Genomic DNA, 15,126 nt, shown 5'->3' on the forward strand with positions numbered 1-15,126 from the left:
GTTATAATTAAAATTTCTTGAAATAAAATTGAGACTATCACCTATAAGATTATACACAAACTATAAATATTTCTTATATTTTAAATGCTGTGCACAAGAAATAAATATTTGGGATTTTTCCATAAACACAAACTAAGTGGCTAGTAACTTGAAAAGATCGTTAAGAGCTAGGTTATATATACCATATTTTCCGGTGTATAAGACGACCCCCTAATTTTGCAGTTAAAACATAGGTTTAGGCCTATATTCGCTGTATCAGACAGAACGTTCCTGTGCTGCAACTGTATATACCACAGTAAGCCAATCACAACAAGCAAAGGTTCAAAGGTTATACTGTAATAGACTTCCTCTCTGACTCTGGCCAATCTGTGCAGGCTTTTTACAGTGTACATCTGGGTCCAAAACATTGTCTAATTTGCATGCATAAAAAGCCTGCTTGGATTGGCTGAGTTAGAGAGGCGGTTGGAGCAGCCTTGCAGTGATTGGTGCAGGATCGAGTTGGAAAATTCGTTTTGTGGCAATATTCAGACAATTTTCGTTTAGCAGCATATTGAAACATTTTTCAGGATATACTCAGCGTTTAAGAAGACCCCCAATTTTCGGTTGACTTTTTTTGTTTCAAAAGTCGTCTTATACGCAGGAAAATACGGTAGCTCTAGAGTACATACTTTGCATATGAGTTCAACCCCTGACATTGTACGGGCACCCTAACACCATTGAGAATTACCCCCAAGCATCACTAGGTATGGGCTTAGAGCAAAAATCAACTTGGGCCGTGAAGATAGGTAAAGCAGGTAAGTTGCTTGCCTTGCATATGGCTGATTCAAATTCAATCCCTGGCACTCCAAAGGAGTCCCTAAGCCAGCCAGGAGTGATCCTTGAGTGCAAAGGGAGGAATAAATCTGAGCATGTTGGAATGTGGTTCCAAAACCTAACAAAAACAATTTCCCTTCAAAAAAGTCCTCAAATTTCCCCTTATATGTATGAACTGAAAAGGAACATTGACTTACTTAATGATTATAAAATAATGCTGGAGTCCAAATAATCTAAGTCAGAGAGGTATGTTAATAAAGGGAGTGCCCACTTTTCTAACTGCTTTCTGATAGTTAAACCTCCTTTTCTTTTTTTTTTGGGGGGGGCACACCTGTTTGATGCTCAGGGGTTACTCCTGGCTAAGCGCTCAGAAATTGCCCCTGGCTTGGACGGGACCATATGGGACGCCGGAGGATCGAACCGAGGTCCTTCCTTGGCTAGCTCTTGCAAGGCAGACACCTTACCTCTAGCGCCACCTCGCCAGCCCCTAAACCTTATTTTCTAACAAAAACATAATTACCAACATCTAATTGCAAGAAACTATTACTGCTCCACATAAACAGGCAGAAAGAACACCCCACATCACAGGTTATCTGGGTTATCAGAAACTTAGTGAGTTGCTATCAACCAACTGAAGCTCAGTCTATGGGGCTGAAGTCCTAGTGGCCACACTTCAGTGTGGGTTCTGCATATGACCTAATTAAAACTGATGGTTCCAGGAGTTGTCTAATGAGTTCACTACGTGAGGACAGTAACCTCCTCCAGACTTGAGAGACCCAAGGACAACAAGGCTTACTATAATGTATTCAGGCTCACATTTTAATAGAGACACAAACTAGAAACAAGCTTTCACAATTACTCTCTCAAAGCAAAGAAGAAGATTTCAAATTACTTTCTTAAAGCCTATCTGTGGGAACAACCCCCTCTATACAGAGAGAGAGAGAGAGAGAGAGAGAGAGAGAGAGAGAGAGAGAGAGAGAGGAGAGAGAGAGAGAGAGAGAGAGAGAGAGAGAGAGGAGAGAGAGAGAGAGAGAGAGGAGAGAGAGAGAGAGAGAGGAGAGAGGAGAGAGGAGAGAGGGGGGGGAGGAGAGGGGAAGGAAAAGAAAAAATGGAGGGGCCAGAGTGATAGCACAGTGGTAGGATATTTGCCTTGCGTGGATATGACCCAGGATGAGCCTAGGTTTGATCCCTGGAATCCCATACAGTCCCCAGGCCTGCCAGGAGCAATTTCTGAGCAGAGCCCAGAGTAACCTGAGCGCTGCCACCAGATGTGGCCAAACAACGAGAGAGGAGAGATGGGAGGGGGAGAGGGGGGGAGAGGAGGCGAGAGGAGGAGAGAGGAGGGGAGGGAAGAGGAGGGGAGAGGAGGGAGGGAAGGAGAGGAGAGGAGAGGGGAGGGAAGGAGAGGAGAGGAGAGGAGAGGAGAGGAGAGGAGAGGAGAGGAGAGGAGAGGAGAGGAGAGGAGAGGAGAGGAGAGGAGAGGAGAGGAGAGGAGAGGAGAGGAGAGGAGAGGAGAGGAGAGGAGAGGAGAGGAGAGGAGAGGAGAGGAGAGGAGAGGGGAGGGGAGGGGAGGGGAGGGGAAGGAGGGGAGAGGAGGGGAGAAGAGAGGGGAAGGGAGGGGAGAAGAGGAGAGAGGAGGGGAGGGGAGGAGAGGGGAGGGGAGGAGAGGGGAGAGGAGGAGAGGGGAGGGGAGGAGAAGGGAGAGGAGGAGAGGGGAGGGGAGGAAAGGGGAGAGGAGAGGGGAGGGAGAGGGAGAGAGAGAGGGAGAGGGGAGAGAGAGAGAGGAGATATGTAATAGAGAGAAAAGCTATTTAAAAATCTCACAAATCCTTATAAAGGAGAAGACAGAACAAGAGAAGTAGTAGTTCCATATGGCTGTTCTAAAAGACTCCCACAAAAAATGGAAAGTCCCTTCCCTTCCTCCTACCTCAATAAGGTCAAAGTGAAGAAAGTTCCCTAAATGTACAAACTACCCGATACTACCAGACATTTCTGTGAACCAAATCCACCAAACCACCATTCCTATAAAGGAAGTCAGGGGGATATGTTTATCACAGATATGTCCATAAACAATTTCATTTTGAATTAAAAATGAAAAACAAACAAGGATCCTCTTAAGAAACAGAATCTGGAGACAGTTTAACAGGTAGGGCACTTGTCTTGGACATGGCTGATCTGGGTTGGACCCTGAGTAACCCATGGACAGGGGATACCCTGTCCAGGAATGAAACGCAGATTACAGAAACAGGAATAAGTCCTAAGCACTACTGGGTGTTCCCTCCAAAAAGAAAGAAAAACAGGGCAAAAAGATCCCTAGATCTAGAACCAAAATAACTACTGAATAATTATTATAACTTACAGAAAACGATAATGAAAATAGGTAACCCCAAAAATAGAGCAACAATCAATTCATCTGCATGACACACACACGTCAACATATATGGTTTTCAATTAGAAAACAACTAGGAGCAAGCAAACGTTAAGCTAGCTTTTCTGATAAAACTTAATTGTCCTACTCAGAAAACTACAAAAATTAGTACAGTAGGACTTGTCTAAAATGTATCCAGATTTTTTGTTACCCATATATATATATATGTAGAAAAATCAAAAGATATTGTGTTTTGTTAAACCTACACAAACTTTCTAATACTTTTTAAAAAACAGTCAATTCAAAATTTAAAAGTAAAAAAAGATCAAAGAAAAAATTCAAGTTACTTTTAAACAAACCTCTTCATAGAGCTTTGAGCAATATATCTATATAGCCCTTAAGTATTTGTAAAGCAGAAATATTTCCTGGCTGATAAGTAATGAAGTAGTCGGAAGGTAAAACAAACTTATTACCATTCATTCGTATGGCTCTAATAGAAGATCTATTTGAGAGGGAGAAAAAAATCAGAGACAGAATTGCACTTCAGTAAGGGAGTGAGGAAAGAAAAATTAGTTATTTTTTTTCTTTGGTCTTTCGAAACTTATTTCTTTTCTAGAGCTCTAAGGCCACCTAAATGATAGCTTCACCAAGATCCTCAAGTGACAATTTACCTAATCAGTGTGGCAATCACAGAGACGATTCCATGTTTACTGATTGCACTAATCAAAAAAATCACTTTCCAAATGCAGCTAACTGGCAAGTTTACTGACTGAAATGAAGAGACGTGAAACAGAAGGTTCTTTAGGTTGCAGAAACCACATGCTTTATTCACATTGAGTACTCATGGATGCACACTTGACTTCAACAAGTTATCAGTATCCAATTACTCATCAACTAGAAATTGACATGCAAAAGGCAAATCAAATACTAACAGTAAAAAACACATAGAGCAGACACTTAACAAAGAGTTGGCAGTTTGACCAAATGGCTCTTCTTGAGCATAATTTTGTGCCACATGAAAAAAAAAAGCTATGATTTAAAGGACTGAAGAAATATTTATATACTAGTTCTACTAAAAAAAAATTCTGCATTGGGGGGGGGAATTCCTGGTAGTACTCAAGAATCACTCCTGGTGAAACTGGGATACCATATGGGGTGTAGGGGATTGAACCTAAGTCAGTTATGTGCAAGGCAAATGCTCTACCTGTTATACTATCATTCTGGCCCCATACTATACTAAAGCAAATTATTTCTGATCAAATTTTAATGTTCAAATACTAATGAAAAGAATCAAGATTTTTTTTTATCATTTTAAGAAAAGTTTAGTATTTAGCATGGGTGTATTAAAAGACACACATGTAGTTTACAATTGACACCAGTTCCAACATTGTTAGGTGAAATTTGGAGAATCTCAAACACCTTATGGGTCAGAGGAAATCCTAAGCAGAGCAAGGACTGAGCAGTACCATGTCTTCACACTAAAATGCTGGCCTAGGAGGGTCACTCACTGGACCTTCTAAACACAGTATGGGAGGCAACCAAACTCCAAAACTCACTAAAAATGGGCATTCTCCAAACTACTTAATTTTTTGGCTACATACACAGTGGTATACTCTCACTTTGGGGTTCAGAGGACCATTTGTTGCCAAGGCTTACCCACATCTCCAGCATGCGATACAACTAATCCTGAGTTACTTCACAGTTCCTTTACTATCTTAGCAATGAAAAACAGGGGTGCTGACAATAACCTGACTGAAATCGCAGGCTTGTAAGTGGCAGGCTTCGAGTCAGGAGCTATGAAACTGAGCCATTCACCACAACACTATGCTACTCCAAGCTTCACCTACATTTAAGGTAATTGTTGAAGTTCTTCATCTTTATTTAAATTTGATTTCATCACTAAATAGTGATTTCATCACTAAATTGTTTTTCAGACTAAGACATGACAAAATTCTTAAGACTAACCTTTACAGATACCAAAAATGTAGGAAACATCTACCATTAGTTTATGACACCAGAACAATGAAATTTATAAGAATTTCTCATAATGTAGTTGAAAACCCTCAACACAGAACACACTGACACACCAAAAATGTAACATACAAAAATAAATTATGATTCTAGTAAAACTAGGTTGGCCAAACAATCGAAAATAAATCATTCTTTGTAAACGAGTTAATAGAAAAGGAGGGATACCGCCACATTATCAATAGATAAAAGGCAAGCACTGGATGAAATTTGATGGATGCTTTGTGGTGAGCTTCATATTGTGAGCCAGTCCTTCCAGCCCTTATCTCTATTGTCTCTGGGCATTATTACAATAATGTCTTTAAATTTTCTTAAAACACATAGATAAGTGAGACTATTTTGTGTCTCTCACTCCCTCTGACTTATTTCACTCAGCATAAAAGATTCCATGTCCATGATGAGTGCAGTTGGAGAGATGACTACACTGAAAACTATCATAACAATGTGAATGAATGAGGGAAGTAGAAAGCCTGTCTCGAGTACAGGGGTGGGGGAGTGGGGAGGAGGGACATCTGGAAAATTGGTGGTGGGAATGTTGCACTGGTGAAGGGGGGTGTTCTTTACATGACTGTAATCATACAACTATAATCATATCTGTAATCACGGTGTTTAAATAAAGATAATCATAAAAAAAGATTCCATGTACATCCAAGTATAGAAAAATTTCATGACTTTATCCATCCTGACGGCTGCATAATATTCCACTGTGTACATGTACCACAGTTTTTGTAGCTATTCATCTGTTGAAGGGCATCTGGTTGTTTCCACTGTCTGGCTATTGTATAGCGCTACAAAGAATATAGGTGTGAGGAAGGGATTTTTGTGTTGTATTTTTATGCTCCTAGGGTATATCCCTAGGAGTGGTATAGCTAGATTATCTGGGAGCTCAATTTCCAGTATTTTGAGGAATCTCCATATTGTTTTTCAGAAAGGCTGGACTAGATGGTATTCCCACCAGCAGTGAATAAGAGTTCCTTTCTCTCCACATTCCCACCAGCACTGATTGTTCTTGTTCTTTGTGATATGTACCAGTCTCTGTGGTGTGAGATGGTACCTCACTACCATAAGATCCCCCTTTTAAGAATACAATTAAAAATAGTTTTGGGAGGCTGGAGAGATAATACACCCGGATAAGGAATTGGCTTTGCATGCTGCTGACCCAGATTCAATCCCAAGGGTACCTCAATTAAGGACTGAACCCACCTGGAGTAATCTCTAAGTAGAGTCCAGAGTAAATCCTGAGCAGATGCGTATGGCCCACAATCAAAATTAAAAAAGAAAAATATTGGGGAAGGGATAGACCAAGTGATAAGGCTCTCTACCTTGCATGTGGCCAACTGTAGTTCAATCCCCAGCATTGCACATGTTCCTTAAAAAGAGTTTAAGTATATCACTTAAATTTAATAAATGTTATTCGCATCTTGCTGTACAGTTGTGCCTCTTGACCAATTTCCCATGATAAAACTGTCTGGCTGAACAGAAACTATGACAATTAGGAATGTAGAAACAGGGGCTCATTTGAATGTTTTGAAACTATACATAATACTTCCTTAATAAAAGAACATGGCCTTTAATAAAGTTAAAAAATAATGAAGAGAATAAAATATTTAACGAGTATAAACTATGACATCTAACATGCAACCATTTTCTCCCCTTTGGCACTAAGTCAAATGACAGTGTAATTTTTCATAGGTTACATTCTGGGCCACTTCAGTCCACAAAACAAATTTAAGATGTCTGGGAAGATCATTTTTCACAAAACCACAGGTTATAAGGATATTTCCATTTTAATATCTTTATCTTAGCTAGTACCGAGACACTATTTGAATCAAGAAAGAGATATTGCTATTGCAGGGCTGGAGACATAATACAGAGGGTAGAGTGCCTGTCTTGCACATGGACAACCTCTTCATTCCCTAACACCACTTATAGTCCATCAAGCCCTGCAGGAATGACCTGATCTCTGAGTACAGATCAGGAGTAAGTTCCAGGCACTTAGCTGGGTATAGCCCCTCAAACAATAACAAACCATCAAACAATAGGAAGTAATATTGTTGTCTTTCTAGTAATTATAAATGGCTACAACTGTGTAGCTGCTGTACAAATGATTTAACTGCCTCAATATACTTTCTTTGAAGTACCAGGGAAACAAGCGTAGGTACTATACATACATAGGTATGTAATGTACCACTGAGGTACATCCTAGTTTCTATATTCTTAGAATAAATGATACTTCATTGTATATACTTCTAGTTCACTTAGAAGCACACACACATGGTTAGAAATCCAATTTATATAATTAATAATATCCGGTAAAGATAAAAATATCTTAAAAAATGATCAGGCTCCTTATAATTCTTTAAAATTATATATTTTAATTCAACTGTATTTACACATATGAAATAACCTTTAAGCAATTACTGGAAGCTAATATCTATTATACATTTTAATTGAACATCAATCAGTAAAAACTTACTAGACATAAGTTTTGGAATTTGTGTTTGTCCTCTCAACAGTGGCCTGTATAAGTTTCCTTGATAAGATGTAGGTGGTGGCGCAGTGTTGCTGTAAACACCAGTTCCCGAGCCTCGTGGCATAGCATGGCTAAAACAACACCCCCAAGCAGAAATTATATAAAGATCAAATCATAGCTGACAAAAATTTAACAATGCTAACAGCTGTTTCTTTTTCAACTAGAATTCAGATAAATGATGCAAATTTAAAAGACTAACAAAGTTAAACAGTTCGTTTACTATATCAATTTCTCATTATTTAGAAAAAAATATTTTCTTTCTTTTGCATACCTTGTCAACAATACATGCTATAAAAACTGAACATATTACTATGTATTTTAAGTTGTGCCACATTCTCTGCACCATTTGTGGTCTTTATAATAATTATACTTATGATTCTTGTTTTATTAAACCATCCCTCTCATTTAATATTCATTTTACAATGAGTAATACACCAGAGATATATAAGCATATAGACTTATATACTTCCTAAAATTATTTTCTCAGGATAAATTCTAAGAAAAAGCGATTTGGATTAAAGTTGAAAGTATCTTTCAAACTCAGAATTCCATTAAAGAGGAGCAATGTCTGAGCGCATAGCCAGGAGTAACCCCTGAGCATCACCAGATGTGACCGAAAAACAAAAAACAAAAACAAAAAAGAGAGAATACTAAAAGACAATAGAAATTATGGGTGCAGTTAAGTCAGATAACAAAAATAACAAAAATAGTTGGATATGATTAGGCAAATACTGGAATTTAGGAGTAAGAAGACAGAGGGAAAGGAAGGGAGGGAGGGAGGTTAGGGGTGAGATGACAGGAAGTTAGGATAGAAAATTGGTGGTGAGATATGAACACTGGGATGGGTGGTGGAACATTGTATAACTGAAGCTTAACTAACAACTTTTTAACTCTATATCACCATGATTCAATAATTTTTTTTTTTTTTTTTTTGGTTTTTGGTTTTTGGGCCACACCCGGCGGTGCTTAGGGGTTACTCCTGGCTGTCTGCTCAGAAATAGCTCCTGGCAGGCACGGGGAACCATATGGGACACCGGGATTCGAACCAACCACCTTTGGTCCTGGATCGGCTGCTTGCAAGGCAAACGCTGCTGTGCTATCTCTCCGGGCCCCGATTGAATAAATTTTAAATTAAAATTTTAAAATGAAGAATGTATCTATGTTATAGAAGATACAAGCAGACAGGTTCTTTTCCTCAAGTAGTCAAAACTCATGGTGATTTAATATAAAAAAAGGGGGGGGAATTTTTAAGGGTTGAGGTCAGAGAGATAGTACAATGGGTAAATTGCTTGCCTTGCATACCTCTGAACCAGATTCGATCACCAGCACCCCATATGTTTCTTAAAGCCTGCCATGAATAATCCCTGAGTGGAGAACCAGGAATAAGTCCTGAGCACAACCAGGTGTAACCCCAAAACAAAAATAATTTTTAGGGTAAATAAAATATTTAGTTTTCTTGAAGTAACTGTAAGGAATAAGCAAAGCCTTAAGAGAAAATATTGGAATTTATTCAAGCAACACATAAAACCATATATACACCAAAGAAAGAAAAGTAATTTTTTAAATTAAAGAAAAAGCACAAATGTATCTAATTCATTAAAGTATCTTCAAGGTAGCTGTACTTTGATGATGTCTATCTACAGCATGAATGCTACATATGTGATTCTTAGAAAGCAAAGGTAGAGATCTACCACTCACCCCAAAGTCCTAAATGCTGCTTGATCCAGATGCACAACAGGCCGTCGATCCCGATTAAAACCAAGCTGGGGCTTCCACTGTCGTCCATTGCTCGATTTTTCCCAGTCACCAGGTTTCAGTACTGGTGCTGGTTTTCTAACCATGTGGAAACACAATTCAGTTATATGAATAAACATCCTTCACACAGAACAAACCCAAATAATGCAAATTTTCTAAAAGCAATGTTACCTTGCACCTGGAAGCATTACAGCTTTAAAAACAAAATCTTCAGCAAACTGTGGGTCTTTAAAATTAATACTAGAAGAGAAGGATACACATTTTAAGGATTTATTACATTAGTCTGTCTTAACCACAATATTTAAAAAAAGATACTTTTTATATTTAAGAAGAAAAAAATTAAAATATTTTCTAAAACACTGATACTAAAATATTTAATTAGTTAAAAGCCATGTATAGTAAAGATTGTCTTGGCCAAACTTCTACTCATTCCTATCATATAATCATCAAGTAATTCTCTAATGGAAGAGATACTGTTTAGCTAACTGGATGATCAGAGGGAAATAGACATTATCTAGTGCTTGAAAAATTCCAACATGACCATCAAAATTATGGAAAAATGTCAAAATTATGTAGTATTAAAATTATTAAATAAAAATGTTTTAATATTCTGTTCAGATATTCTTTTTCCTCCATTGGCATCTAGGGTAGATTAGCAATAAAGGCAAGATGCAAGCACCAACAAAAACATTTGCAAAATCCAAAAGTGAACACTTCCCAGTTTGAATCTAGTATCTTGTTCTACTACTCTGTGTGTTTCATAATAAAAATGAGAGATATATGTGTGGTGCTGGGTATCAAATACAAATATTCGAGGAATGAATGTACTCCTAAATTACATTCCCAGGTTGGGTTAGTTGGTTTGGGGGCCACACCTGACAATGCTCAGAAACTACTTTTGGCTTGGTGTTTAGGGTGAAGGAGGGAAGGTCTAGGCAATTCTAGGATCAAACCAGGTCCATTAATATTTAGTATTTTAAGACCACAAAACCCAGCTTCATTTATAATAAAAAGGTCATGAGCTCAAAAGCAAATGAGCAATACCATTTACTCAGTCTGCTTTTTCTAACTCAGTCCTCTCTGTCAATTGCCTTGATTTCAATTCTCTACTGAGCAAGGTAGTAAAGGGCAGGGCACAACATAAACAGGGAAAACAAGATGTTTTTTGTTTGGTTTTGAGTCAATTGAGTATTTTATAGGGACTACTCCTAGCGGGCTTGGGGAACCATATTTGGTACCAAAGATTAAAGCCAAGTTGGCTGTGTGGAAAGCAAATGTCCTACCTGCCATACTATCACTTCAGCCCCCAAGAAAACAGCTGAAGAATTTCAAAGTAGTTATCAGTGTGTCACTAGGACTTCTCAGTAGTTTACCAAACATATTTTTAGTGTCCACTATTCACAAAGTATCATGATAGGAATGGAAGAATGAATATAGACAAGCATCACAGCTGTATCCCCGCTAATAAAGGAACTAGAAATGTTTAATTAACCGTTTTATAAGGCAGTCGAACACGGTAACAACAGAAACAAAAATAACAAGTCAAAACCTTTGAATGAACATATTTTCTATAAGCATCTCTTTGTGAGTGTGTGCTAAATGCATACATGTACAGAGAAGGCAGAAAGGAATTCTTTCACTAGGATACAAGGAAAACATCATTTAAGAGCCTAGGAGACAGAATAGTGGTAAGGCTCAAGATAATTGTCAGTGTGGGACAGAACTGGTAACAGGACAACAAAGGAAATAAATGGAACACAAACATGAATACAGGCCCAGGATGGAGATCAGTCTACTTGGAGCAGCACTTTGCCAGAGAAGACATAGAAGTCAGTTCTACAAAAATGTTACCAGAATGACTAATGTTCTCAAGATATCAAGATTAAATTAATATATTCTCACTCATTCAAATTAACTAGTACCATTCTAACAGAGAACATAAAGTGATTCTTCCCCTGGAGCAGATGCTTTAAGTTCTTAAGGCTTAATTCTCAGGGAGGACAAGACTCCACTAATCTCTGAATTGAAGTGAAAAGGTCAGAAATGGGCAGTAAGAGGTTGCTAAAATTGAGTTACTGTTGTAAAGGACTTGTTCTGACTAAAAAGTGAGGCCACTTCAAGTTGTGAGCTGAGGCAAAAAAAAAACCAGTACAGTAGGTAGGGCATTTGCCTTGTATAATGAGCACCCTATGTTCAATCCTTTGCGTCCTATAGATAGGTCGTCTGAGCCCATCAGGAGTAATCCCTAAGTATAGAACCAGGAGTAAGCCCCAAGCACCCCAAAACGTGCCCCTCCGACAAGCTGAAAGAGTTGTAAAGGATTAAAATTGAACAAAGATGTAGCCAAAAACACCCTCCTAACAGAAAGATATTAGAAAGCAGAGGAGGGCCCGGAGAGATAGCACAGCAGTGTTTGCCTTGCAAGCAGCCTATCCAGAACCAAAGGTGGTTGGTTCGAATTCCGGTGTCCCATACGATCCCCCATGCCTGCCAGGAGCTATTTCTGAGCAGATAGCCAGGAGTAACCCCTGAGCACTGCTGGGTGTGACCCAAAAAAAAAAAAAAAAAAAAAGAAAACAGAGGAAAAAAACAAATGTAAGGTCAATGGCATGATCTAGGAAAGAACCATCAGTATATTTAAGGTGGGAATGTTGGGCAAACAAAAGAAATATCACTTTCTTATAAATGCTACAGAAAGCCTGCAATCCTGCAGAGTTGAAACTAAATAAAAGCAGCAAATAACCAAGGTGATAAGCTCCTAGAGAGAAGAACTAGTCACCGCCAAAGACAATAAAGCACATCCTCCCAAATAAAAGAGCGACTCCAAGTTGTTCATCTAAGAGATATGTAGACTCACATAATTTCATCACATTATATAAAAAAGAATTTTTGCATTTGAGAGAACTCTAAACAACATTCAAGGGAACTGAAGCTACTCCTTTAACTACTGGTCCTCTGGGACTAGTGATGAAATGCTGCTTGGGCCCTGGCAGTGCTGAGGAATCACCAGCATGAATGAATTCCTCTGCTCTTTCTCCCACCCCACTCCCTAAATTTTAATGACAATGAAACAAAAAGTTGCAGAGACCAAGGGCCAGAGAGATATTATAGGAGTTAAGATACTTGTGCCTTGTATGAGGTCAAACCAGTTCAATCCCCAGCACCCCATATGGTCTCCTGAGTACCACCAGGAGCAAAGGCAGAAGCACCCCAGCACCATCAGGTATGACCCAACTACCCATCTCTGCAAACAAACTAACTTAAGAGGGAAAGAGGGAGAGAGGGAGGAAGCCAAGGTCTATCACACAGGAGTTCCTTGAGGGGCCAAAGAGATAGTATGAACAGAAATAGGGCACTTGCCTTTTAAAGTACAGAGTAAGGAGTAAGCCCCCTAAGCATCACCGGGTGGTGTGGCCCCCAAACAAAACAAACATTAAAAATGCCTTTATCGGCCTGGAGAGATAGCACACAGCGCTTGCAAGAAGCCAATCTAGGACCTAAGGTGGTTGGTTCGAATCCTGGTGTCCCATATGGTCCCCCGTGCCTGCCAGGAGCTATTTCTGAGCAGACAGCCAGCCAGGAGTAACCCCTGAGCACCACTGGGTGTGGCCCAAAAACCAAAAAAAAGCCTTTATCTGTATCATAAGTAGCAATTCTTTGGGGGGGGGGGCAGTGGGGAGTACAATACCAGAAATTGAGCCAAGGTGTCCATACATGTAAGGCTAGTGCTATGCAAATGAGTTGATCCCCTTAAACACTAATTAGAAAAAAATGGTTAGACTTTAGAAAAAAAGTTTTCACAGAATTTATATTCCTTTTCCAGGTGTTATTCATGTCAAGTTTTATATGCTATTTTAAATACTATTATTATTTGAAAGTGTCACAAAGAAAGCAAACAACTCCAAAATATCAAATTTCATTTGTACTATCTTTCCCCATAATTAAAGGCAAGTCAGCCTATCAATGTAAGCTAATAAACTGCATAATTCATATACTTGACATTTTAAATACACTTAAGATATATGAGAACTTAGTGCCTTTTTTTAATTTATCTGATAACCAGTTTTAGGGGGCTAAGCAATAACACAGAGGTAGGGCATTTGCCTTGCACGTGGCTGACCCCGGATAGACCTGTGTTCGATCCCTGGCATCCCATATAGTTCCCCTCACCAGGAACAATTTCTGAGTGCATAGCCAGGAGTAACCCCTGAGCGTCACCGGGTGTGCCCCCCCCAAATAAAAGGAGAAACCAGTGTTAGATTATGAAGAAGTATATTAAAACCCTTCTTTCCAACCATCAAGTCTATTAATACTGCATGTCCTCCTCCTTCCTTCATGATTCTGACAGTTATCTGTGTACAAGGCAAGCACCCTACCTGCTATGCTATCTCTTCAACCCCAAACACCCAGATTTTAAGAAACCTCTTTAATGGAGCCGGAGCGGTGATGCAGAGCAGTGGCACGGAGCGGTAAGGCATCTGTCTGCCTTGCCAGTGCTAATCTAGGATGGACCGAGGTTTGATCCCCCGGCATCCCAGGGGGAAAAATAAGTTAGGAATTAAATGCATGAAATAATTTATAGACTCACAAGTGGAAAAACAAAACAAAAAAAAAAATCACCTAGCTACAGCTGATTGTATTCCCCGGGGGTTGCTGTAAATATTTTAGATATTCTAATGTCTATGATATACTTTCTCAACTCTACAAATAAGTCCTAATATAATGAGAAAAGCTCACCTAAACTCAACTTAGGGCAACATATCCCAAATATGCAATGTGGTAATACCAACACCATGAGACACATTATTGGATAAGAGAAGGTGAGAAAATGCCCGGAGTAAAAATTAAGAAACAATGGCACAAAAGCCGCACTTTCAGATTTCAACTTAAAAACTAAATCCAACAATGGCGTGTATAAGCCCAGAAAAAAACAATAAAAATTCCTGAACACATATTGTGGATATAATACTCAAAATTATCCTTCAGCAAAATTAATGAAAATTATATCATATAGCAGTTAACTTTGGTCTTTCATAAATCTTTTGAAAATAGGATTAATTTTATTACAAAGGTATTTTCAATATATATCTAAATGTATAACACATGCTAGCATTTAAGAATGTATAGTGATTTTACAAACTGTGAATACTAACCACCAAACGCCCTACAGACTTAGAACTAATCAACCAACCAACAAAATCATACCAAAAGAAGTCTAAGATTTATTTTTTTAGCTCTTCCTCTGGGAAAATCTCTATATCTTAATTAGAAAGTTAAGTAGTATTAACTAATTCCAGAGGTCTGGACAGGAAGGTCCTTGAAAAAACAAAAAATTGAGGAGCACAAGCAAATACATGACAAGCTAAAGAGAGAACTGGTGGGATTAAATGCTTGAAGTACTACTGCAAGTCCCTCCCAAGTTAATACGCAGGGTCCACACCAGATCTGTGATGGGCAGACAGTAATGCAGGGCTTACATTCTGAGCTCCATTCACTCAACAAAAGAATTCAAAGACAAAGAAAAGACTCAGCACAAATTATGTGTGTATGTGTGGGAAGCACCTAATTTAAAATAATTTTAAAAATCCACATGTTCTCTTTAAATAAAACTCCCTCTAGCACAGCAGTT

General features: G+C 38.8%; 1 protein-coding gene across 1 annotated transcript in view; it reads right to left on the minus strand.

Moving 5' to 3' along the window:
- Positions 1 to 15,126, minus strand: part of XRN2 (5'-3' exoribonuclease 2) — an 88,285-nt gene that overhangs the window by 12,951 nt on the left and 60,208 nt on the right. The window contains exons 25-27 of the mRNA XM_049774328.1: positions 9,669 to 9,737; positions 9,441 to 9,575; positions 7,686 to 7,813 (exon numbers count right to left, since the gene is read on the minus strand). Of these exons, the coding sequence (XP_049630285.1) occupies positions 7,686 to 7,813; positions 9,441 to 9,575; positions 9,669 to 9,737 (332 nt within the window). The remainder of the gene's footprint in view (positions 1 to 7,685; positions 7,814 to 9,440; positions 9,576 to 9,668; positions 9,738 to 15,126) is intronic.

The sequence above is a fragment of the Suncus etruscus genome, chromosome 6, assembly GCF_024139225.1.
Source record: "Suncus etruscus isolate mSunEtr1 chromosome 6, mSunEtr1.pri.cur, whole genome shotgun sequence".
NCBI lineage: Eukaryota > Metazoa > Chordata > Mammalia > Eulipotyphla > Soricidae > Suncus > Suncus etruscus.